Genomic DNA, 26,807 nt, shown 5'->3' on the forward strand with positions numbered 1-26,807 from the left:
AGAGAAACCCTAGCATAGATTAGGGGGAGGTAAGGGGCAGAAGAGCAGGAGAACATTCTGTTGTGCAAGGAGAAATCATTGCGACAGCAGAATGATTTCTTTAGCACTTCATTGAATTCCACCCTGTCTTTTACTTGTGTTTTATGGAGCCATAGATGTGTCTACAAGAAAAGAATTGAAGTAGTTTGGATTCATATCCACTATCTCAAACATAAATATTATAAATGCACAATTACCTTTCTACTGAGCTTCATATACATATGCCTCTTTAACACCTGTGACTTTCAGTACATGAGAACATGGCCAGATCTAAGGGGAGTGAATTTACCTGTTATCCATTCATTCTGAAAAATATCAAAGGCTATTTGATTATAACAATTAACATTTCCATAATAATATTTAGAATTTAAATGTATCATAATATGAAATTTAAATGCTTTACATGCATTATGCTAATTCTGAAAACAGCCCTGTAAAATACGGTATGTCTGAATTATTCATTTAAACAATTTATATACTGTTTCACTACAACCATCTCTCAAGTGATGTACAAAAAATACAATAAAGTCAGAACTATAAAATCAAAATTCAGTTTAAATGCCTGCAGGATTTTTTTAAAAGTCTACAGTAGGTAACTGGTGTTCCATAGGGATGGGGATGGTCTGACTTCAAATGGAAGAGATTTCCATAAAATTACCTCTCTTGTATCGTTGTGAGAGAAAAGTGATGTGAATAAAACCTCATAGTGAATTCATGGCAGAAGCAAGGGATTCATTCAGTCTCTTAGCTGCTAATTTATTGTTACTCCACTGCTCAAAGACTTTCAGAGCGTTTTTCATCATCATCATCATTTAAAAAAAGAAACCAGCAAGCAACAAACAATCTTGACATAATAACAAAGTAAAAAGCCTAAGCAGATAAACATTTTCACCAGGCTTTGGAAAATCTTCAGACTCTGTGCCATGTGAGCTTTCCTGGAAAAAGTGTCCTGTAGCCAATGTGTCTAAGAAGTAGAAAAGAACACATCCTGAGTCCTGTTTGGGTGATAGGACTCACCCAATGACATATACCGCGTTTCTCCTAAAATAAGACACCGACTTATATTTAATTTTACTGAAGAAAATAATCCTATGGCTTATTTTCGGGGGGTGTCTTATTTTTTTATTGCCGGTAAGTACCGTATGGTTCTGGGTGCCTGCCTCCTCCTGCCACGGCCGGCATTGCTGCTGCTGGGTCCTGGTGGCTCAGGGCGTGTGGCGCTGCCGGGCGCCGACCCGGCAGGCCTCCTCCTCCTCCTGCCAGCTCCCGGAGACTCGGGGTGCTCCGCTGCTGGGCGCTGACCCGGCAGGCCTCCTCCTCCTGCCAGCTCCTGGAGGCTCGGGGTGCTCCGCTGCTGGGCGCCGACCCAGCAGGCGTCGTCCTCCTCCTGCCGGCTCCCGGAGGCTCAGGGTGCACCACGCGGCGCTGCTGGGCACTTTGTCGGCACTGCAGCAGCAGGGTCCCGCTGGCTCGGGTCACTCTGCAATCTTGCTCTGTGTGGCGCCGACCTGGCAAGCATCCACCTCTTCCTGCCGCGGCTCAGCGCCCGGAACTGGCTGCTGCTGCTGAAGCACCGACAAAGCGCCCAGCAGCGTGCACCACGTGGAGCCCGAGCCAGCGGGACCCAGCTGAATCGCCGACAAAGCGCCCAGCAGCGCCGCGCAGAACACCCCGAGCCGCAGCAGGAGGAGGATTCAAAGTGCTACAGAGCACTGCTGGGTCCCGCTGGCTCGGGGCTCCACTCAGTGCACACTGCTGGGTGTTTTGACGGGGCTGCAGCATTGGCAGCATCCAGTTCCAGGCCCCAACCCGACTGGCCTCTTCCTCTTCCTTGGTGCCCTCCAGATCTGCGCCTAGGACTACGGCTTATTTTCGGGGTATGTCTTATATTTTGTCAATGCATGAAAATCCTGCCATGGCTTATTTTATAGGTACATCTTATTTTATGAGAAACACGGTACATGGAACAGGCCCCACTTGCTGGACCCATTGTCCACATGAGTTTGTTGGAAAAGGGCAGGAACCCAGGTTCTAAGCTATTTAGGGACTTTAAAGATAAGAATCAGCACTTTGGATTGTGCTTGGAAACAGTTTAGTAGTCTCTGTAACTGATTCAAAACTAGCATGGTCCATTTCCCACCAGTCCTGTTTGGTCATCTCACCACTGTATTTTGTACCAACACATAAAATGTTTTACTTCAATGAATTGACTTTTGTACAACTCCGGAAAGCTTTTACAGAGTTACAATTAAATACAATAAACTCTACTTATAGAGATGAGAGACATAGAGGCATACCAGTAAATGAACATGTTTGTATTAGGGCAGGCATCCCCAAACTTCGGCCCTCCAGATGTTTTGGACTACAATTCCCATCATCCCTGACCACTGGTCCTGTTAGCTAAGGATCATGGGAGTTGTAGGCCAAAACATCTGGAGGGCCGCAGTTTGGGGGTGCCTGCTCTAAGTTAAGGCAAAGCAAGTAATTTGTCAGGCCCTAACAGTGCATGTCCAGTGCAAACTGCTTTACACCCAGACATACATTCATTTTGAAGGGGCAAGGTTCAAAATACACCTCTGGAACTCATCTTCAGAACCTTTTATTCCACACAATAATATAAGTATTTCTTTAAAAAATCACAAGAAAATCTTCTCGTTTATGCAAAAAGCCATTGATTGTCAATTAAAACCAATCTACAGGGGATGCCTGTATTAGGGGATGCCCTGAATTAGAGGACCTTACACATTATATCTTATGCTGCCCCTTATATAATGAAGCAAGAGAACGCTTTTTGACACCTATAATGACAAGGTCCCCTGGCCAGAATCCTTCTGACATGATTCTTTTATCTCCTCGCAGACATTGATAAGTATGTGGCCTAGCATGTAGCCCTTTTTGCAACTGCCGCCAGGAAAATTAGAAAAAATTATATAGCCGAGATAGCTATCAACTGTAAAGGAGATGAATTTATTTGACCCCATCTACACCAGGCTGCATCTTTATCACTAAAACTTGTATATAATTGTCTTTTGAATTATTTAATATTAGTTTTAATATATTAGTGGCCCCGCGGTGATTTTAGCTTATACATTTTATTGTCTAATGTTTCAACTTTTATATTAAGGAGTTTCTATAGCGTTGTGCAGATAGGGCCATGTTTTGACAATACAAATGTTTTAAGTTTTAGTATCAAATTAGTATATATTTTATTGCCAACAAAGGTCAATCTAGTTAAAGCTATGGTTTTCCCAGTAGTGATGTATGGAAGTGAGAGCTGGACCATAAAGAAGGCTGATCGCCAAAGAATTGATGCTTTTGAATTATGGTGCTGGAGGAGACTCTTGAGAGTCCCATGGACTGCAAGAAGATCAAACCTATCCATTCTGAAGGAAATCAGCCCTGAGTGCTCACTAGAAGGACAGATCCTGAAGCTGAGGCTCCAATACTTTGGCCACCTCATGAGAAGAGAAGACTCCCTGGAAAAGACCCTGATGTTGGGAAAGATTGAGGGCACTAGGAGAAGGGGACGACAGAGGACAAGATGGTTGGACAGTGTTCTTGAAGCTACGAACATGAGTTTGACCAAACTGCGGGAGGCAGTAGAAGACAGGAGTGCCTGGCGTGCTCTGGTCCATGGGGTCACAAAGAGTCGGACATGACTAAACGACTAAACAACAACAACAACATTTTATTGAATGACATTGTAAAGATTGCAGCAGCCTTTGGCTATAAGCAATAAACATGACTGACTGTAAACCTTTTGCGCCTCCAATATTAAGGGGTAACCTGGAAAACCGCAATTTGCAGACCTGTTCCTTTATGGGGAGTGCAACACCATTCAGAAATGGTTGACTGACACTTTCCAAGTTAGCCAAGCCACTCACCAGCAGTACCTCTATCTTGTTACTGTTGAGCATCAGTTTCAAGCACTAGTTTTAACGCATCCATGGCCTCACCTGAAGTATGAGAAACGAAACCCTTTAATTTGCAAAGATTGCAGGGCCTTGAAGCACACCATAGCATAAAAACCATGGGGCAAAGCCACACTCCTCCAGCACCTCCTTCTGGAAGCAGCCATCCAAATAGAAACATAAGATTCCTGTACAATAAGCAATCCAGAAGGCTGGAGTGTGCTGCACTACAGAACCTTTTACAAAGGATGAGAACTCATTTGGAAACTCTCACTAATGTAGTTGAATAAAGGGATTGTTCCTTTAGTGCACTGTGACCTCATCTTTTGTGACATTTAAGTCAATGGCTACCCAGAGAATAATAAAGGTTGGAATATGTTCCCAAAGTAAAACTGGAAATCTCAACCTTGCCATCTAGTGTTAAATAAATTACTGAGCGTTTTGAAATGTTGTCAAATATGGTTTATAGAGAGATAATAGATGGCTCAGTAGATGTCATAGGCAGGTTCTGAACAAGATGTAAAACTTGTTTAAAGCTTTACAGACTTTTTTTTGTCAAACAGGAGCCCCCTGCAACACATTCTAGCAGCACTTTGGAGCCTGACTTGACCTGAAATACTTGGTTCACTATAATGTTTTTTTTTAATCCAATAAATAAATGTTGAAGTGCTATCTCCCACCCTCTTTTGTCTCTTGAATGGAAAATATTCTTGTTCATTTTAATATCAAAGGCAGCATTCCCCCCTCCCTTTCCAATGCCATTTGTAGCTTGTATGAAATTACTGCGGCAGCAAGAAGAGAAGAGCAAAGGAACTGCAGGTATGGGCAAAGGCTCATTCAAAGCTGAGCTTAGAAATCAGTCAAACAGAGCCAATGGCTTTTACAATACTGAGGCTCACAAACAGTCTTCCATGAAGTTGCTGAAATGTATAGTGGGGGAGGGGGTAGCATGTGTGTTTGTGTTATGCTTCTAGATGTCAAGCACTTTTTAAAAATCAGGTAGTAATTTCCCCCCTTATTTTTCATATTTATAAATCTTATCCTGCAGCAAACATCCTGCTCAGTGATTGAAAAAGGAATTTGTATGTTCATTGTATTTTATTCCACTCCTTTAACTTTGTTTTCTGGGTAGCTTGCAGACTTACAAAAAATGCTGCTTAAAATATGTTTGATGACCAGTTAATCCATTTGTGTCTTGTAGTTTGGACTGATTTGATTTTATGGCTTTTTTCAGGGGGCAAAAGTTGTGTTTTACCATTAAATGCAAAAAGAACGAACAGAAGTTGTTGGTCACTTTCTGGACATTCTTCCCACTCATAAAGTCCTAAGAACTCAATTTGCTCCTGGGGGGGGGGCTAAATATGTAAACGCCTCATCAAAACCTTCCTTAGAATTCCCATTTAAAATAATTAAATTAAAACTATTTAACAGAATGAACTATAAAGCATATCTATTTTACAATCCTTTGTGTTCTGATTACTCAACCCGTCTCCTTTGACCAAAAACTCATTCTCCAGTCCAGACTGATTTAAGATAGTTAAGAGCACAGTCCTAGCTTTGCCTACACAGAAGTAAGTCCTACACACCACCTGCAATAGAATATTCATTTTGCAGAGTTAGTAAATCAGCTTCGAATTGGTCCCAGAATAATTATCATATAGTGGGGAACACAGGTTTGGAAGAGTACTGAAACAAAAGAGTTACTATAACCCTTAATGTTGTGCCTATCAAAAGGGCTAAATCTCCTGTTAGTCTGCCACTCTTTATGGGTACTACCGCTGTTAGCATGTATACTAAACACCCATTAATCACATTTTTTTCTGAGCATTCAGGTTTCCTACAAATCAGCTATATCAAATTTCCTTAAATATTGAGAAAGGCTGGATCACAGGTCTTCCTCATTCACCCACCGTATACCATAAGGGCGGAAAACAATACCCCTGATATTGAGCCACTGTTTCTTATAAGGTTTGACCAATTATTACACTGTCGTGAGGATCTATTATACGCAGATGATAAAGGTATCCAAATCTGACATCAGTACAGCAAGCTTATTTTCCTCATTTCTTTTCATTTTCTGTGATGTGAGCTCATTTCATAAGGCTTTTGTTCTCTTTGTTTAGTCCGCTCCTAAGCATGAGCATCAGTGCACCAACTTTCTGAACAGTAGAGGATCATTCTGTCCTAAGCGTCGCCTGTTCCAAAGTCCCAGCTAGTTTACTTTGCAGCATGCTCAGTCTCTTTATGATGTCATTGTGTATTACGACTGGAAACATTTTGGAAGAAGTTGAACAGTCCTTCCTCAAACTCATTAGGGATGGTCCTAGCTATAATTTTAGCTCTTTGTATTTCTTCCTTGGGTCATAGTAAGTTTGGTTTTGTTCTGGCCTCCACTGCTGCTCCCATGACCATATCCAGTTTCCTGAAGAGCCATAGGTCAGTGGTAGAACATCTGGTTTGCATGCAAAACACCCCAGGTTCAGTGCTCCAGGTAGCACTGGGAATGTCCTCCATCTGAAACCTAGAGAACTGCTGACAGTAAGTGTAGAGTGACACTTGGTAGATAGTACTGAGCTAGATGAACCAATGGTCTTAGAGAAGACACTGGTATCTGGGACCAATAAGTACACTCTCTTCCCTCTCCCACCCCAAGGAGCTATACATGGGAGGGGTTTTGTGTTTTTTTGCATTAGTGCCAACCAAGCTGGCAGTGATATACAGTACCTCACTGGGGCCTTCATCTCATCTTGACTTCAGCTACTTCCTCACTTACGTTTTCTTTTATACCTTCTGTCATCTTTCAGTTTTAAAATATAGAATGACCTTAGTAAAATGTTAAGGAATGACTATACAGTTGCATGCCATGGTAATGAAGGATGTATGTACAGTCGTACCTTGGTTCCTGAATGGCTTAGTTGCCGAACAAATTGGTTCCCGAATGCCGCAAATCTGGAAGTAAGTGTTCCGGTTTGCAACGTTTTTTGGAAGCCGAACATCCAACTCAGCTTTCACTTGAGTGCAGGAAACTCCTGCAGCCAATCAGAAGCCGCGCCTTCCCGGAATATATTAAGTTCAAGAACCAAGATAACACTGCATTGTAAAAGGTATAGGAGTAAGGAGTTACCCTAATTGCTTCATTTGACAGCTGAAATATAGCGCTTTTTGGTCTTTCATTTTATTGCCATCTTGTGGTCAGGAGAGGAAATGATACTCAAAGCCATTTATCTGTATTTAATGAATACAAACTGGTATAGTCAGAAGCTATTTAGTACCAGTGGTTTCTTCCTTCAGTCCTGTCTGGGGCCTCCCATTTTTGGCAGACTTTGGGTTTCAGCCTTCCATTTCTTCCTCAAAACTAGTACCATTATCCTTGCTTACTACTCCCTGCTTCTACCACTTATTGTTGTAGTCCAGTCAGTCTGTCAGGCTATGGCTTTGACATCTATAGGGGGAACCTGGTACTTGCACATTAAGTTCATGGCATGCAGGAATATGAGCAAATTTAATTAAGCCATATCACTGCTTTCTTCAAAGATGTGGACAAGTAATTACAGTTTGGGAAATTTTCTACATGTGGTTTTTAGCAGTACTGTGTAGTGTGAAACCTCTTGTGGTAGTTGTCATATCAAGCACACAACATTGTTGTTGTTTTAACCATGGATTCATTTTTTAGTACAGAACAGATGCAACAATGGGGCGGACACTTAATATAACCATGTGCTCTTCCCTCAATTCTAGAAAGGTGGATTTTCTGTATACTCTATGGACCAAATTCAACCACATAAAGCCTCACTAGTGCAATGCAACTTTCCCCCTCTTCCCCGCCATCAGCTCGGGAGATCATATTGTCCAGCAAGTTCTTGTGCTGATGGAACAGTTTAAAGGGCACAATGTTGAATTCATCTCTGTTTTTTACTTCTAATTAAGCTTCCATCTCTAATTTACAGAGCAATTATTTGGTGTTCATGGCAGAGCTCTTCTGGTGGTTTGAAGTAGTGAAACCATCATTTGTCCAGCCTCGAGTTGTAGTTCATCCTCAAGGTAACCTTTCTTCTTAGTTGCTTCACATTATGCTAAATTATGTGCACTCCATGGATGTCAGGTTAAAATAGTGTTAACTCAGTACATAATTCCCTGGCCAGCAACTAGTTTTAAAATAGGGGTAATATTTGCAACTGGTGAGAATAGGAAGTCACCAAGCATTAGCTGCATCTGCCCAAGCACAGGCAAATGTCTTCTCAAACCCCCTTTCCACCTTGATAGCAGCAGGAGCTTGTGCAGAGTTTGAGGAGAGGGACCATAGTTCAGTGGTAATACCACACAGGTGCTTTCCACACAAAAGGTCCCAGCTTCAATCCCTGGCATTGCTGGCTTAAAAAAAAAAGGTAGCAGGTGATTTGAAAGGTAACCAGCACTTTGAATTGTGCTCAGAACCGTCTTTGCAACCCATGCAAATGTTCTAATATGTTCACACAGCTGCATTGTCATGAGCACCATTGCTGCTGCATTCTAGACCAACTGAAGCTTTGCCTGTGTCTTGGTTCTTACATGAATTTGTCAGACTGCTTGCTTTAAATTTTTGTGGCTAAGAAATTTAGTTATTTATATGGATGTGTATGGTGTTAACTCGCTTGTTCTTCTGATGTTACGGATCCCAGCTTGGCTGTTGATCTTTTGTTGACTTTTACTTCTACAGCGATGTATAAGATGTCAATCTTTGTTTTAGCTGACGTTCCAAAAGAAGCATCCTCTGTTCCTGCTGCCAATGCCAATAGAAGAAACTATCCAGAAGTTTCATACGATTCTGATCTGATAGCCAGGTATAATTCCCAACCTCCTTTTCATAGGGATTCATATGGCTAGTTTTAACTAAAACAACAACAGTGCACAACAATGCTTTTTTGGCTTGGCTCTTTGTATTTATTATTGTTAACGTAACTACAAGCTTTAGTACCAATTATAGTGAGGCTGTTTTCAAACCACCACCACAACAAGCTCTTTCTTCCAAGTGTCAGGACACAAAGTCCTCATTTTGTTGCTGAGACAGTTTATAAACTTGCTAATGGAATTAGCAATAGAGCCTTGTAGGGCCCAAATATCTTGTTTGTTAAGGATTTGGTGTTCTATTCAGTAGGAAGTCAATTAGCCTTTATAAATGTTTGGTTGGTGGTGTCCATAATATTTGTCTGTGATACAAGGGGCAATGCACAATCAGCTGTGCCTCCATGGGGGGGGGGTTTCAGTTTTTCTTCCAGCAGCCTTTTGCACCTGTGAAAAAGTAATGTGGCATTGTGAGAAACTGAGGGACAATTTCACTTTACTCCATGGCTTTTCTTCTCCAAGTGAACTATAAACACATTTGACTGTGACACAACTAGCACCGAATATATTATTTGCAACAGGCAATTCATAGATGGAATTAAAATTTCTTAAAATGCCATAGTATTGCAGTTATGTGATCTTTTAAGAAATTCTGTAACGAATATAATAGTTCCCCTCAGATGCCACAGATAACTCATGTGTTGTAGGAAAATTATATTTAGCTCATTGACTGAATTGAGACAGAAGTACAAATTATTGTGTCAATACAAGTATTACTGAATACCTTTTCATATGATAACAGATTCAGTTAAAATTTGACCTTTCAAAACTAGAAATATATTTTAATTGCACTAAATTCATGCTTTCAGGCCTAGTTTAAAGCACAATATTGTCTCCTGAAATGTTCACAAGAATTTAAATTAGAAGAAGTTAACCAAGTGTTGTTCTGGTTTTGGTTGTTTGCAGTGTGGAATGCCCAGCTTTCCCACCATCTCATCAGATTCCAGCTGCTAGCCATGCTCACCAACAGCCTTATACACCTGCTCCAGGTAATAGCAAAAAGCTGAGAGGTTCTGCTTTTGCCCTGTTCAGATTTGTTTTATCAAAAGGTTCCCTTCCTTTGTTGGTAGTACAAGTCTTCTGCCAGAAGAAGGGAACCCTTTTTCCAACCATTATCTAATTTTATCTTTAAGTGCTCTTTAACTACAGAGTGCTACGTATGAGTGCCGAGAATTATTAGACTATTAGAATTACAAGGGGAAGGGTTGCAGCACAGTGTTAGATTAGCTGCTTTGCTTGTACAAAATCCCATGTTGAATCCCCAGGATCTCCAAGTAGGACTGGGAATCAGAGGTGTGCTGTCATGGACTGTCTGGATGCAGAACAGTGGTGGGAGGCACCAGCTGGGGATCCCCCAAGGAAGCCCCCAGGGGAAGAAGGCTCAGAACCTGGGGACTGGTGGTAGGATGACAATGAGTAATCAGAGGGAGCAGACTAGGAGAAGGGAGGTGTCAGAAGCTGAAGGGGCAACTGGGCTTAGTGAGCAAGAAGAGGATGTGACAGAGAGCAGTCCAGAACCAGAGGCTGGAGAGGAGTGGGGCCAGGAGACAGGAGGCAGGCTGTTGAAGAAGCCAGGGAGTCTTCCCCTCTTGCTATGGCCAGCTCCCCTCCCCACTTGTCTCCCAGAACACACATAGAAATGAAAAGAGCAGAGGAGAGTTTGGTTGCGTGCCAACATAGTCTCTGATTTCTTGGGGGGAAAGCCCTGGAGAGGAGAGGACCTAGGCAGCTGTGGGAAAACGGGGACCTTCATTGCTCACAACTGTCTCATTGGAGATAGACCTATTGGGAAGAGTTGCTGGCCTGGGCTGTTTTGGTTTCTTTCAATAAAGAGTTAACTTCACTGACACTGGTGGGTTTTTTTAATTGCTCACCTTCACCTGACTCTGACTCCTGATACGTACCTGGGCTCCCTTGCACCCTTGGCAGGAAGCTATATTACTGCTGCCCATACTTTTCAGCTTTGGCAAGGAGATGTATTGGTGCCTCATCCCATCCCTTGTTCCCTTTCCAAAGGAGGCTGTGTGGCACGTCCAGCCACCCAGAACAGCGGAGGAGTGGCCAGGGAAGTGTGCAGGCTGGCAGGCATACTTCTAGCCGCTGCAAGCCAGAGTGGAAAGGCATGATTCCCCTGCTGGGAATGTCACCTGTATGAAATCCTGGAGAGCTGCTGTCAGTCAGTGTGGTAGACAAAGTTGACCTTGTTGGACTAATGGTCTGGCTCTGGCTCAATATAAGGCAGATTCCTATGTTAGATCTATCCTGGAAAGCTTTATTTATGCAATATACATTGTCATTTTCTGGCCCACCTCATTCTTGCAACAGCTCAGAGAGGTAGCTTATGATGAAGGCAGTAACTGATGCTATGTTGCCTAGGGAGTTTTATGGCTCTGTGGATATTTGAATCTGGATCTCCCATCATAGTCTGATACTCTATTCCCTTGCTATCCATTATTAACACACACAAAAGTGGAGCAAGAGAAGTAGGAACAAGCAAATCATACTTTTTAAGTTAAATAGAATCGATGTTTATATTTTTAGAATGCAGTGGTACCTCGGGTTATGAACTTAATTCGTTCCAGAGGTTCCGTTCTTAACCCAAAACTGTTCTTAACCTGAGGCACGTTTTCGCTAATGGGGCCTGCCGCTGCTGCGTGATTTCTGTTCTCATCCTGGGGCAAAGTTCGCACCCAAGGTACTAGTTCTGGGTTAGCGGAGTTTGTAACACGAAGTGTTCGTAACCCAAAGTGTTTGTAACCCGAGGTACCACTGTACAAGGCATAGGCAAGCAATAATATAGACTATTATGGGAATATTCTGCAGAACTAACTATTTTGTGATTCACGTCTCTGGATATCTCTTTTTTTCCACAGTAAAAGCATGTTTTTAAATAGGGGAGGAGTATTAATGTCATAAACACAATTCATGTTATTTATTGTTGACAGAAGTAAATTGAATGGTTGCATTCCCAACATAACTGATGTCGGTGAATTTAAGTACTTTGGCTTAGGGTTTTACCTGGATAGTAATGTACAGAGCCGCAGATGAGCATTCTTTGATAATTTTCTGCAAAATGTTGAATGAGATACACGGTAAATTAATTTATGTGGTCTGCTTTAAATCAAAACAAGAGCAGAAGCCACCTATTTGATTTGTTAATTGGAAGTTTTTTAATCCTCTTTTTAAAAGTTTCAGAAGAATTCACCTTTACGTGTTTTTTGTTTTGATTTTGGATAGGCGGCATTAGACGATCTACATCTATGTCTTATATGGATGGATACGTAGGGACATGGCCCAAAGAAAAGAGGTAAGTCATTGGTTAGTTGGTGCCATATTGCCATAATGTTTCATTTCCTATTATGTGATGCAAGGGGATTAATCCTTCAATTGAATATCTTCGCTCTGAAAAACAGTTCATGGATTACACATGGGGAAGTACACTGAAAAGCCGCAGGACTCATATATACATACAAAACAAGATCTAATATAGCATGAACAAGTGTGCCTTCTGCATTTATCTTTCCTTCTCACCCTGCAGGTCCCCATGCACCCCAAAATCTTATCTAGAGGTTTGGGGGACCCTCCAGAACCAGTGTTGGGGCCCTGCTATGCAAATGGATTTCCATTGCACAGGCAGGCAAGCGTCATTGGATGTCACCAGAATCATTAAAGTGAAAAGCTTTATAGATGCAAATGCGTAGACATAGGCCCCACTTCTAAGATCTATAACCTCTCATTTGTGGAAGATGGTACAGAGTAAGGAGATCCTGTGCATGTACATGCTACATGTGAAAGCAATACACTTGGCATCAGGAGTTGCTGGAAGGAGGCGTACAAGTTGCCATCCAACTATCTTAGGGCCTCAACTCTGCATTTGTGTAGGGTTCACCCCTTAGCCCTTTCGTCTCCCAAATATATCCCACAAGGCAGCAGAGGTTTAGGATCAGAGTTCTCCTTCTCCTAGATGTGCTACCTTCCCAGGTTGACAAGCCCCATCTGCTTCTCACTTCCTTCTACAGCATGTGCAGAAACCGCCGCCTTGATTCTTGGACCCACTACTGGTCAAAGCTGTTCCTGGGGTGTGGTTGCTGTCACATGCAGACAGCTTCTAGGAGCCACTGGCAAGAGTTGAGTGCAGGGTGGGGACCAAAGATGGACAAACTACCCTAGAAGGAACACGGCATGTCCCCTAACATCCCATACACTACACTTTCTAAATCTCGATCATCTACCTACCTTGTCACTATTATAGGTTTTTTTTAAATGACTGCTTGAATAATTTAATTCTGCATTTTTGAAAGGGAAAAATAGATGGAAGTTCTGCACCACTTAGGAGTCTCTTCTTGTAGCTCAAATTGTGTGGTGGGTCTTCATCCCTCCCTCCCTCCCTCCCTCCCTCCCTCCCTCCCTCCCTCCCTCCCTTCCTTCCTTGCTTGCTTGCTTCTGTCAATTGCAAAGAGAGAATGGACATCCCTACTGCTTTTTGAGAAGGGTTTTCACTTTTATATTTACAAAAATAATACAATGGTCACAAGGACAGTTTGCAAGACATTCAGAACAGGAAATACATGTATGTAACAGAAGATTAAATAACTGTTTAGTAGATTTTTGTTGGGCCTGAGCCAAATGGATGTGAAGTCATTTTCTGCAGGAAAAAGCACCCTTCAGCTTGGCAGTCATTCAACGAACTGTAACAAAAAGAGGCTAAAAGTGTTTGCCCGTTCAGAGTGAGGGCAATTGTGATCTCATTGGCTGGGATCACCTATATGACCAGTCCAAGAAGAACAGCCCTCACTCTGTCTGTTTTGTTTGCCCTCAGTGACATCAGGTAGTCATATCTTGATTGGCTATGTAGTGCTGTAACGATATAATATCATATTCACTGCTTGATCCCTGGCTGGCTGGGATCACATAGTTCAAGCAGAAAGAAGCCCTAGCAAAGGGGCAGCAGATGTGAGAAACAAGGGCTGCACAGAAGATCAAAAAGAGGCAAGGTAGGGATTTGTTTATTTACTATATATATGGAGGGCTCCAAACCTTAAAATGGGCAAACTTTTGGTGCAGACCTTATCCTTTATGCTCAGTGGATGTAGGACTAGATAATACCTACTAATAATGCTATCACCTTGTATTGCATTTTACTGCTAGAGTTTGAAGCCAGCATTAATGCTATAAATGGTTTTTCAATATAAAAATGCTGGAATATTTCCAACATTTTAAGTGGAGGGTTGCTTTAATGACATTCTCCTTTTTAATTCCCTTTCTAGATCTTCAGTACATGGTGTTTCATTTGACATTTCTTTTGATAAAGAGGATAGCATCCGTGAGACTCCAAACAGAGGAATGACTAGATCTTTCAGCAATGAAGGCATTGCGCAAAATACCAGCCGTATGCCCAGGCTTGTTAGAAAGAACCTGTCCTTCAAGCCTGTGAATGGCGAAGAGGAAAGTGAAGATATTGAAGAAGAAAAGGATACGGAATTTTGCAGTGATCTAGAGGCCGACAGCAATCAAAGGAATGCAAACCAGATTAGCCCATACAGCCTGCCCAATGGAGCGCTACAAAACAGGTTGGTTACCGATGAATTTGGCAATCGGATTGAGACACCAAGCATTGAGCAGGCTTTGCAGATTATCCACGATAGTGAGAAATCTCCCAGCGTTACTCAGCCAGAGCAAATTACAAATGGGTTTTTCCTTCACAACAAGGAGATGAGCATCCTGAATTCAAATATTAAACCCAACCAGAGTAATCCCGATATTACTACAGATACAAAAGGTGCTCTCAGTCCCATGACTGACAATACAGAAGTAGATACTGGAATACATGTCCCTTCAGACATTCCAGAGACTATGGATGAGGATTCAACCTTGAGGGACTATACTGTAAGCCTGGACTCTGATATGGAAGAACCATCTCGATTCCTTCAAGAATTTGATAGCAGAGGCATCAACCATAAGGAACAATTGAGCCCTTGTCCAAGCTCAGTTAGTGCCAAATCACAAGCAGGCAGTAGCGCGTCCTCAAGTTCAGGTGTTAAAATGACCAGCTTTGCAGAACAGAAATTTAAGAAGCTGAATCATACAGACAGCAGAAGTAGTGGCAGCAGTTCTCAGAAAACTACACCAGAAGGTTCTGAGCTGAACATTCCTCACATGGTTTCTTGGGCTCAAATACCTGAGGAATCTCCTCTCCCTCAGGCGAGAGATACCACACAGTTACTGGCCTCTGAAATGCTGCAACTGAAAATGAAGCTGGAAGAGAAGAGACGAGCAATTGAAGCCCAGAAGAAGAAGGTTGAGGCTGCTTTCACGAAGCAGAGACAAAAAATGGGAAGGACGGCATTCCTTAACATTGTGAAAAAGAAAGGTGATGGAATTTCACCACTTAGAGAAGAAGCGGCTGGAGCAGAGGATGAGAAAGTGTACACTGACAGCAGTAGGCTGAAAGAAAAAGATGCCCAAAAGCCATGTGAGCAACTAAACAAGGCCACAGAGGCAATTAAAGCAAGCACTGAAAATCCTCACGTGAAATGGCTGAAGTCCCCAAACACACCGGTAGATATAGAAAAGCAATGCAATTTGGTGAGCCCCTCAGAAGAAAACTTAAATGACAGTGACCTTCTGGAATATACAAAATCTATTGATAAGCTCAATTCTTCTCTGCATTTCCTGCAGCAAGAAATGCAACGCCTCTCACTTCAGCAAGAGATGCTAATGCAGATGAGGGAGCAACAGGCTTGGGTTATTTCACCACCTCAGCCTTCTCCTCAGAAGCAGGTTCAGGAGCTGAAGCCTTCATTAAGGATTGCGGGTTCACCCTTTCCTGTTGCCCCATTTTCAGTGGAATCTCCCCGATCTTCTCACCAGTCCCCACAGTCATCCTCTAGGAAGAATTCCACTCTCCCCAGTAAAATGCAAAGGACTCCTAGGCCAAATGATCTGAAAATAGCACCTTTGAATCGCACTTTGACTGCACCGCGATCTGTGGACAGCCTTCCTCGTTTGAGAAGATTTTCTCCAAGTCAGGCATCAATTCAAACTAGATCCTTTGTTTGTTTTGGAGATGATGGTGAACGTAACCGCTTGAAGTTCAAAAATACAATGGGAGAGGCTGACAAAGAAACAGCAAGTGAGAATGAAGCAGAACAGGCAGAAAAGGAAAGGCCAGAGGAACAACCGGCCAGGCCTCTGGAATCTACAGTTTCTGAAGTACTTTCGCAGCCCATTACGGAAACTGTCTGCCTTACCCCAAATGAAGAGGTGCTGAACACACCAGGATTCTCAGAACCTGCATCCAAAACGGTTAACCTCATAGAAGTTTCCCTCACAAATTTGAAGCCACCAGAAAAGTCAGAAGAGTCTGTTGAGAAATCAGAGGGTGAGAGTGACAAGGAACAATTGGAAGATGACCAAAAAGTGTGCTGTGGATTCTTTTTCAAGGTAAGTGAATGAGGACATCACAAGCATGCATTTAGGATCTTTTTTTGGTGGTGGGGAACATGTGATACACTCATTTTGAGAAATCATATGGATTTCCCTCCACAGCTCCAGCTGTTGTGACCCGGGATAAGCCTTCTAGTACCTAGTGCCCATTTCAAATTGTATTGCAAGTTCACTGTCACTTTCCCCTCAGCCAGGGGTGGGCATACTTTTTGCCTCTGGTGGTGGTGGGCGGGTGGTCAGGGCCTGTGTTACAGAGGGTATGGCCAGAATCTATGGTGAGTGGGACCTGGGAGACTTGTGTTTAACTCTTCCCATGGATCATCCACCCCTCACAGTCATGCTCCAAACAGCTTGCAAAACACCTGCTTGAGAAGCTGTTTTGAAGCACAGCTGCAACAGGCAGGAGCTGGGGAATGACTCCCCTCTGTTGCCTTTCTCACCGTTGTGTATTGTTCAAAATAAAACACTAGGGCAGATAATAAATGATTTAAGCTCCTCTGCAAGTGGAGTTGTATTCACTTCTCCCTGCAAATGTATTGTAAATAAACCATATCATAGGTTACAGGATTGCGGTTGAGTGTAATACAGACATCCTCTGTCCATAGAGGAGTGTTATCCTTTGTAGAGGAGTGGTTAATCTAGCACAGCTTCCAGTGGGGTATAATACTACAACTGAACAATCTAATTTTAATAAGTACTAGACCTTGCATATTTTGATATAGTTGTCTCAGTGACTTTAGACCAGGAATGGCAAACCTGTGCCGGTCCCTGTGTTTTTGGCCCCAACAACCCTAATCAGCATGACCAATGATCAGGGTGATGGGAGTTGTAGTTCAGCAACATCTGGAAGCCCCAGGTCCCATGCCCCTGCTTTAGACCAATCTTTAAGTTTGTATGTTGATCTCAATCCATTTTAGTTCAATGGCTGTACTGTGGATAAAGTCTGCTGCCAATGTTGAGATAATGATTGACATTCCTTCCTAAATGTTGCTTCAAGGATGATCAAAAGGCTGAAAACGAAATGGCAGTGAAGCGGGCAGCATTGCTGGAGAAGCGATTGAGAAGGGAAAGAGAAACCTTACTTCGGAAGCAGCAACTAGAAGCCGAGTTGGAATATAAGAAAGAAGAAACAAAGTAAGATCAACTGCAGATGCTAGTCATTCTGAGAGAGTTCAGCTTAAATTTAGAAACCAGACGCCTAATTGCTATACCCTACGAGGGATCCTTGTTGTCAAACTGTTTCCTATGCTAAGACCACTTAAAACTTTCTACTAACCGATTAAGATAGGCGTCACCAACCTTTTTAGTCCAGTGGGACAAATTTGGAAATTTTAGAAAGCCAGTCACAAAATGGGTGCCCAGAGGTGTGGCATAACACAAAATGGCTGCCACATCTAAAAGAGCTGAAAGAGCCAGGGTCACACATTGGTGTGCCTGTGTCTCACCCCTTCAATGAGCAAAAAAAGCACCTACATCAGCCGCTGCAGCAGTCGCTTGCAAAGAGAAGCTATTTGTAGCTCTCCTGTGTTCAGAATGAATGAAACGTTGTGTGTCCAGTCTTGACCTTTAGTTAAATGTGAAAATGTGAACATTCTAAAATAAATTTCTTGCATAACTAAAGAATATTAAACTTTCAAAATAACTTAATTTTTCTTTGAATATTACCAAGAAACCCAAAAAGCCACTTGATATTCCCGGGTACACAATACTAAAGTGTTAGGTGGTACTGAAGTACTAAGGGCCATTTCACTTAATATTTACCCTAATCTGGTTCAACTGGATCTTTAGGACTACTTGTGTGAATTGCTCCACAAAGCTTAGCATGAGCATACAGTTAAAATATGTACACTAAAACCTGGAAACCAGGATATATTCTGGGAATGTAACAGGTGATACTTGGCATTCAGGTAACTTATAATCAGAAAAATTGCTTTTAGTTTGTGAGAAGGATGACTTTGCTAATGGTGCTGTTGAATTTCTAAGGAGGAAGTCTGAGGAAGAACGTCAGAAGAAGGAAGATGAAAGAGCACGTCGAGAGTTTATTAAGCAAGAATATATAAGGCGGAAGCAGCTGAAACTGATGGAAGATATGGACATTGTCATAAAGCCTCGCCTCCACATGTCCAAACAAAAGAAGCCACGTCCAAAATCCATTCACAGAGATCATATTGAGTCACCTAAAACTCCGATCAAAGGTCCTCCAGGTAATAAATATAAGGAGGAGTCTTGGTGCTGCAATTCCAGCTTTGACATGGAGTACAGTGGCACCTCGGTTTTCAAACGCCTTTCTAGTTGAACGCTTTGGAACTCAAACGCCAAAAACCTGGAAGTAAGTGCCTCGGTTTTCGAACGTGCCTCGGAAGTTGAACAGGAAACACGGCTTCTGTTTTGAGGCTTGCGTTTTGAGGCTTTCAGTTTTCAAGCGTTTCAGAACTCGAACGGACTTCTGGAACGGATTATGTTTGAAAACCAAGGTACCACTGTACTCAGAAACTGAAAAGTGATGCACGGCTGCTTCCTCTTCAAGGCCTTGTAATCCTGGGATGACAGTAAGCCTTCTGTTGTGTCTGTCCTCCGCTCTTGCTTTTTTAAATTGCTAGCCCAGAGATTTGGGGGGGGGGGGCAGAGGGGTTGTTAAACGCTACCAGACTGCTGGTTTTCATTATGCCTAGTTATCACATTAGAAAAGTTGCAAAGAACGATTGTTTCATCACTCCTTACATAGTTAAATTTTGAGTCAGCGTGAGCTGGACCGATACGACAACATCGCCTCTACTTTTAAAGTAGGTTTCCATATCTTTGATACAGAGCTCCATGGTGATGTTTAGGTTTAGAACAACCTATATACGTGCTATCATTTACATTTACTATATAAAGACTTATGAGGTTAAAATACGCATTATATGTTTACATATGTAGAGTTCATAGGGCCAGTAAAGAGAGAGAATATTTCTTAGAAAACTTAGAAACTTTCCTTTCCTGGTGGTGCATCTAGTCCACAGACTCTGTTTTCGGTATCTGCATTATTTTAAAGTTCCTTGCATTTACCTAGGCTCACACCTTCACTATGTTGCTGTTCTCCCCCCCCCCCAAAAAAAATCTCCCCTCAGTATCTAGCCTTTCGTTGGCATCATTGAACACTGGAGACGACAGTGTGCAATCGGGCAAGAGAACGCCAAGGTAAATATTCAGCTCCAATTTACATTTGAGAAAAATTATCATATTTATGTGACTTGGCACAACAGTGTGTATTCAGTGAGGCAGTTGTTGTTGTTGTTTAGTCGTTTAGTCGTGTCCGACTCTTCGTGACCCCATGGACCAGAGCACGCCAGGCACTCCTGTCTTCCACTGTCTCCTGCACTTTGGTCAGACTCATGTTGGTAGCTTCGAGAACACTGTCCAACCATCTCATCCTCTGTCGTCCCCTTCTCCTTGTGCCCTCCATCTTTCCCAACATCAGGGTCTTTTCCAGGGAGTCTTCTCATGAGGTGGCCAAAGTATTGGAGCCTCAGCTTTAGGATCTGTCCTTCCAGTGAGGCAGTAGTTAATGCATAATTAAGATAGTTCATGGCTCTTCAGATTAGACCAACTTTGAGTATGTTCCTATAGCCATTTCCATACACAGTCGCCACAAAACATATCTACACATATTTAATTTCCAGGCTGCAGGGAATTGTTTAATTGCTTCTGTTGATGTGTACATTTTTATTGGACTGCTAGGTATGAGCCACCAGTATGGGACCCAGGTGGCGCTGTGGTTAAACCACTGAGCCTAGGGCTTGCTGATCAGAAGGTTGGCGGTTCGAATCCCTGTGACGGGGTGAGCTCCCGTTGCTTGGTCCCAGCTCCTGCCAACCTAGCAGTTCGAAAGCACATCAAAATGCAAGTAGATAAATAGGAACCGCTACAGCGGGAAGGTAAACGGCGTTTCCATGTGCTGCTCTGGTTTGCCAGAAGCAGCTTTGTCATGCTGGCCACATGACCTGGAAGCTATACGCCGCCTCCCTCGGCCAATAATGCGAGATGAGCGCGCAACCCCAGAGTCGGTCACGACTGGACCTAATGGTCAGGGGTCCCTTTACCTTTACCTAGGTATGAGCCAACACCTGTAGTAATACACACACACGATGGTACTTCTAAAAATGTAATCATTCACCTCTCCTTAATTTTAAGAAGCCACTGAAATATCTACAAGTGAATTAAATTCTCTAAGTTGTGTAGACTAATATGAAGTAGAGGGGGTGCTTTCATATTCAGATTTTCTTCTTTGTGATAGCTTTATAAGGGAAAAGGGGCTAGAAACACCCGCCAATTTCTCAGAATTTAGCCAGCTTTGCCTGATGGACAGTTAACATTCTTCCCACACATTCCTGAAGCTACTTGGACATTTGGAAGAACTAACCTGCTGTTAAATCATTTGATTCCACATTTGTGTTTAACAGTGCTTTATCTTCAGGTCTTTCATTGTGAAATGCTGCCTTTTTTCATTGTGAAATCATGCTTGGTAATAGATTGGCCGAATCCTCTTTCCTGTTTAAATGCAACTTTTAGGTCTGAATCTGTGGAAGGATTAATATCTCCAAGTCGTTGCGGAAGTCGTAATGGAGAAAAGGATTGGGAAAATGCATCAACAACCTCTTCTGTGGCTTCTGCTACAGAATATACAGGTTGGTATATTAAGAGTTGTTGTTGAATTATTTGCTACAAACAAGAACATGTAGACGCTTTGGGGTGGTGGTGGGGAAAGCAGGTAAGTAACAGAGAAAAAGTAATACAGAGTAATAACAGCAAACCAGTGTACCAAATTACAATCTTGCTTCACTTAGTATCAGGTGGTAGTTAAATACCCCAACCATAATAAAGAATGAGAAGCTGGAGTATTAAGAGTTTGGTTTGAAGGAAATTCCTTAGAAATTCCTTGCCCTGGCCACCTGTCAAATTTGGCCCATGGAGTGCAGCTATAAAGCTCTGACCCCCCCCCCCCCAGAGCCAGAAAGGTTCCTCACCTCTGCCTGCTCTAAACCATGTTCATTTATTCATATCTCTCTCTCTCTCTCTCTCTCTCTCTCTCTCTTCTCTCTCTCTCTCTCTCTCTCTCTCTCTCTCTCTCTCTCTCTCTCTCTCTAGGACCAAAGCTGTACAAAGAACCCAGTGCAAAATCCAACAAACATATAATCCAGAATGCCTTGGCTCATTGCTGCTTGGCTGGAAGAGTAAACGAAGGTCAGAAGAATAAAATATTAGAGGTAAGGCAAACCTGTAAAGGGGAAGTGGGGGGAGGAAGAAACTGAAAATCTGAAGTTCATGCTGTGGGTAGGTAGGAAGTGTTGGGGGAATAGTTTTCTTTACACTGCAGATTCAGACGGGAGTCTTTCTGTTTACTAAGGCCCTGTAAACATTAATGATGTGCATTAATGGTATTCCTGGTGCAGCCATAGCACTGACACTCCTAACCTCCTTTTCATACTCTATTCTGAGTCCTCTACTAAGCTAAGCTGTCTCCTTAATACAATATTCTTGCCAGAATAGGAATACATACACTCTGAAATTCTCTACTAACACTTCTCATGAGCTTGTTCTGATGATAAAGATTTTTAAATAGTTATAGCATTAGTCGAAATAAGAATATAACTGTCTGGTGCACCAGGAATGTAGTTTTTAAAATTACTCTTGGTACCCTATATCGCTTGTTCACAGATGCATGTATAACACTTGATTTCTCTATAATTTACTGTAGAACAGTAAATGGCAGCTGAATGTGCAACTTCATGTCCATGACATGAAAGTTGTATCTGTGTTGTTAGATCTGTGATGCCTTCTTGCATGTGTAAATAAGCCAAGCTTACAATGGTTTTCATTTTCAATAACATGAAACAGTTTCTGTCATAAGTGTAGGGGCATTGAAAATACCCATAAACTGAATGTTAACTTGTGCACAATGTGAACCCTCTTTCCTCCCCTCCCCCTTTCAGGAAATGGAGAAATCAGATGCCAACAATTTCCTTATCCTTTTCCGGGACTCAGGCTGCCAGTTCCGATCTTTGTACACGTACTGCCCTGAGACAGAAGAAATCAGTAAGTTGACTGGAATAGGCCCAAAGTCCATCAGTAAGAAAATGATTGAGGGGCTTTATAAGTACAACTCTGACAGGAAGCAGTTCAGCCACATACCTGCTAAAACGCTCTCTGCCAGTGTCGACGCTATTACCATCCACAGCCATTTGTGGCAGAGCAAGAGACCAGCAACACCGAAAAAACTCTTACCTACAAAAGCATAGTAACTCGGAGGGGGGTAGGGTACTTTGCCACGTCTGTGGCAAACTTGCACTTCGTATTTGCTGCCTATTAGAAAATAGGTTCTTATTTGCCAACAAGATTTCTTTGAACTCGGATTTGGAGAAAAAAGCTCTGTCATCATGCACAACTGGAATGTAAACACAGTATTGAAGACTTGCAGAAAACTGACACTTAAGTGATTATGCATTCGTGTGCTCCTGAAAGACTGAGTCAGAGTGGAGATGGGTATGTGCTCACAGTTTATAGGGTTCATTTCCTCTCGTTTTTAAAACACTGAATTATTGAATGTTTGCAAATCTGTAGTGACTGAAATTAAAGTATATATTAAATTCATTGCCTTATACTTTGGTGTGTTATGCTTGTTTTGGAATTTGCTTCTGCTCTTTATATCTTCACTGGAGAAATGTTCTGTCTTGAGTTGCCACACCGTTAAATTTTAAGTGGCCTGCCGGTAACAGAGGGCACAAACCTTTTTGTAATGAAATGAGGTTATCCATTCTTTTTTTTGACTTTCATTCATTTCAAAGGGTTTTGCACCAGAAAAGTTCCTTGGAGAGGATGTCCAGGATTAAATGTTGCTAGCATGTCTTAACCTCTGGCAAGGAAATGTGATGGCTGTCATTGCTTGTTCCACAAGGAAACTTATTTTATAAAGGTATTGCCATTATATTTAGAAATCCACCATTGCCCTGATCCAGGGAAGCATGACGGGAGATCTTTGCATGCACTATTGTGTTTTGCATTTTTCTTCTGAACAGGAGTCCACTTATAATTCAGACCAAACTGCTGTTTAACATTCTGAGATTTAGCAAAGGGGACGATACGTGTCTGTTGTGTGACAGGTGACCCAAATAAAACAACATCACTAAACAAATGCAGACATCTACCATTGCTTCCTGAGATTACGGTCTGGATGGCTATTTCAAAATCCTAAGCAAAACAGTATTAATTGTCTTAAAATTAGACACTTTGTATGAGTCCTTCTGAGAAACTTGAAGAAAATTATATTGAGTAAGCCTGCTCTATGAAAGCTATTCTGATGTGTCACCAGGTTGCCATCCAGTATATGGACCAAAGTAATTTTTCTTCCAGGACATCAATTTAATTTTGTTTAATATAAATTATGGTATTGATGATGATACATGACAGTCTTGAGTGTATTGAAACAAAGAATGGCTGAGAGCCACACAAATACAGCAATGTTAATATTTACAAAATAATCACTGGAGCACCTTTTTCAGTATTAACCAAGGGCTGCACATCTGATTACTTTAGAGAAGGTTTATTTTCTGTTTGGAGGTTTTCTTGTTGCTTTCTTTTTTCTTATTGTCAGGATTCCTATACAGATATAGCAAGGCACTGTTTCAGCAGTTGGAAAAGCTCAAACTTGAAACCTACCCTTATTTTTGTGATTGCTTTTTTGACATTTGTACACCAGAGGACTTAGTTGGGGGTGGGAGGGGATCTAGGTGGAACCTCATTCTCAGGAAATGACTTGAATTATTGCTAAACCTATTCCGTTTCAGTGTTGTGACAAGTGTTGGAACTTCAAGACAGTTTTGAACTACCTGTCTAAAGTGTATGTTACTTTTTATTATGCATCCTACAAAGGAAAACTTAAAATTCTGCACACTTCTCCCACTGAACTGCTTGACTCGGAGAGGTAGTACTTCACTGCAGTCTGCTTCTGTTCTTTATATAGATGATGTATAGGAATGAGAAGTCCTTAAATAATTTAGAGAACAGCCCTTTTTAAAATTATGAAAAAGCCTTAGGCATCAATGTGTCTGGGTTCTTTATCAACATTTTCTCAGAAATGCAGTCAATATTTACTTTAACTTATGTTCTTATATTTATGTATATTTGTTAAAACTGTAAAAAAAACAACAACACAAAACCCACCTGTTTAATAGGTATGTGGCTCTGATCTATTTGTGGTTAGCTGATTCCTACTGTTTGCATGTATATGAACCAGGATATCTAACCCATCTTCTATTTCAAGTGTAAACATACTGTGTATATATTATATATATATATATTAAAAATAGGAGCTAGAAGGTCTATGCATTCTACCAATGAGGCTTATCCTCCAACTAATGGCATAGGAAAAATATATTGCATACCCATGTAAGCATACATCTTAAGTTAAAACTTGCTCAAGTTGGGGGCGAGCTGCTAGGACATGAATGAGATAGACCAGGCATCCCCAAACTGCGGCCCTCCAGATGTTTTGGCCTACAACTCCCATGATCCCTAGCTAACAGGACCAGTGGTCGGGGAAGATGGGAATTGTAGTTCAAAACATCTGGAGGGCCGAAGTTTGGGGGTGCCTGGGATAGACGATGGAGGAGATCACATGGAAGGATTTTTAACTAAACTATTCTTGCTAAAAGAAAAATATAATTTAATGATACGTACCACTGACTGATTCATGCACACCTATCTAAACAGGATAATTTCTTTTAAAATGTGGCAACATAGTGTCATTTTAAATTATTGAATGTATTATGAATTTTGTCTACCGTTCAGAAAAAAAGATGTCTGTGCAATGTTGAAAGGTAGGATGTGAATAATACAATTAAAAAATTGAGACTTTCGGGATTAAAATGTTACTACATACAAGGAGAGCTAAGGACAGGGTTTTCTTTTTATTTTTTCTTTTGAAGCTTGCAAATTTTCTAATGACAGTATGTCTTCATTTGGGATCTTGTTTAAGAAAATAAAGGCCTTTCATGGAGAAGTCCGGTGTTTATCAGTGACACTATCAGTTACACACCGGTGCTTTCATCGAGGGAGCGGGGTGTTTTTATTCTTTATATGACAGAATTTGCCAACCATCTTAATTACCAGACCAGGTGTTCAAGCTCTGACAGTCATGGTAGCTACTGAAACCATTTTTGGATGACTGTTGGTGTTGTTGTTTTTTAAAGAAAAAAATTCTTTGGCTGTTTAAAGCCAAATTCTGTTTATTTCTAATTTAAATGGGCACCGTCCGTTGAGAAATGTACAGTGTATCGTGTGCTTACTTGTCCACTTTTGTGGAGCATTGCTACCCTATTTTTTCAGAAGCTGTGCTGTAAGATATTGTCATAGTGCTACCTACCTAGTACAGTGTAGTCCTTCCCTTCCATTTAAATAAAAAGCATGGCACCAAAAACAACGTTGCAGTTTCATCTTTTGGTACGCGTTTTCAGTTTATCCTCTGAAGCCATTAAATGTATACATTTATGGTTGGCAAAAGGTTTTGCCGGCATGCAGTTTATGAAGGCATCTCTGATCTGAGCAAATGGACACTTCTGGGAGTGGGCTGGGCCTGTTTGTTTGAGCTGGCACTGGCTTCTCCATGTCATGGATGATGGAGGTGCCAGCTCAGTATCCAGCATACTCTCTGTCATGTCCCCAGGCAGAGGCTGCTTACTGAGGAGGTGCCTGACCAGAGATGTCCGATATCACGGGGGTATCACACCTCTCTGACAACCCACTTGAACCTTCCCCAGGATCCAGCTCCTGACTCTCTTGAGACCCCTCCTCCAGCAGAGACATTCCTTGAGGTCCCAGTTTCACCTCCCTCAACCCGCTTGGGTCCTCCTATGGGTTATTTAGCGCCAACTCCCTGTTTTACTTCCCCACCCCACCTCATAATTAGCCTATTCCCTCTGTGACATCTCCATGGGGCTCATGACAGAAGTCAACCCAGAAGGCAGCATTTTCGCCAGAGTTAACTCAAAGGTTTTGTTAACTACAACTACATCCATTTGACATGCCCTGCTTTCATCATGGGCACAGGTCAACAATGCATCGGAAAATTATTATTGGCTTGTTAAAAGGACACACGCCACAGGGGCGCTATGGAGGTGCTCGATACTTTATTCCCATCACATCCTTTTCCACAGAAATTATGAACACTAGTTTACCCCTTTCAGAGTTACAGTTCCCAAGAACCCTTAACAAACTAAACTAGTGCCCCGAATTATTTGAGGGAAAGAATGTGCTTTAAATGTATGGTGGGTATACAGCCTTGTGCTAGAAACAAACAATCTGTCTTATATTGACTGGATAAGCAGACTACAGAGCTTGTCCATGCTTTTGATTCAACCAACTGATTAAATCAGGGGTGCAGGTGAGATGGGACCGTTCATAAAACTCCTAAAAACTTGTACTTTCTCACAATGTTGCATGGGTCATTTTGGTAGTAGGGCCAGTCATGCTGAAAATGTGAAGCCCAAGTCACTG

General features: G+C 41.9%; 1 protein-coding gene across 1 annotated transcript in view; it reads left to right on the forward strand.

Annotated features, from left to right (window-relative positions):
* The window catches only part of CAMSAP2 (calmodulin regulated spectrin associated protein family member 2), a 79,228-nt gene extending 52,895 nt beyond the window's left edge, over nucleotides 1–26,333 (forward strand). The window contains exons 7-17 of the mRNA XM_035121788.2: nucleotides 7,898–7,991; nucleotides 8,677–8,770; nucleotides 9,738–9,820; nucleotides 12,069–12,138; nucleotides 14,099–16,274; nucleotides 17,275–17,411; nucleotides 18,261–18,481; nucleotides 19,388–19,457; nucleotides 20,829–20,944; nucleotides 21,405–21,523; nucleotides 22,250–26,333. Coding sequence (XP_034977679.1) covers nucleotides 7,898–7,991; nucleotides 8,677–8,770; nucleotides 9,738–9,820; nucleotides 12,069–12,138; nucleotides 14,099–16,274; nucleotides 17,275–17,411; nucleotides 18,261–18,481; nucleotides 19,388–19,457; nucleotides 20,829–20,944; nucleotides 21,405–21,523; nucleotides 22,250–22,555 — 3,486 coding nt within the window. The 3' untranslated portion in view covers nucleotides 22,556–26,333. The remainder of the gene's footprint in view (nucleotides 1–7,897; nucleotides 7,992–8,676; nucleotides 8,771–9,737; nucleotides 9,821–12,068; nucleotides 12,139–14,098; nucleotides 16,275–17,274; nucleotides 17,412–18,260; nucleotides 18,482–19,387; nucleotides 19,458–20,828; nucleotides 20,945–21,404; nucleotides 21,524–22,249) is intronic.
* The last annotated feature ends 474 nt before the right edge of the window (nucleotides 26,334–26,807 follow it).

The sequence above is a fragment of the Zootoca vivipara genome, chromosome 7 (assembly GCF_963506605.1).
Source record: "Zootoca vivipara chromosome 7, rZooViv1.1, whole genome shotgun sequence".
Classification (NCBI taxonomy): Eukaryota; Metazoa; Chordata; class Lepidosauria; order Squamata; family Lacertidae; genus Zootoca; species Zootoca vivipara.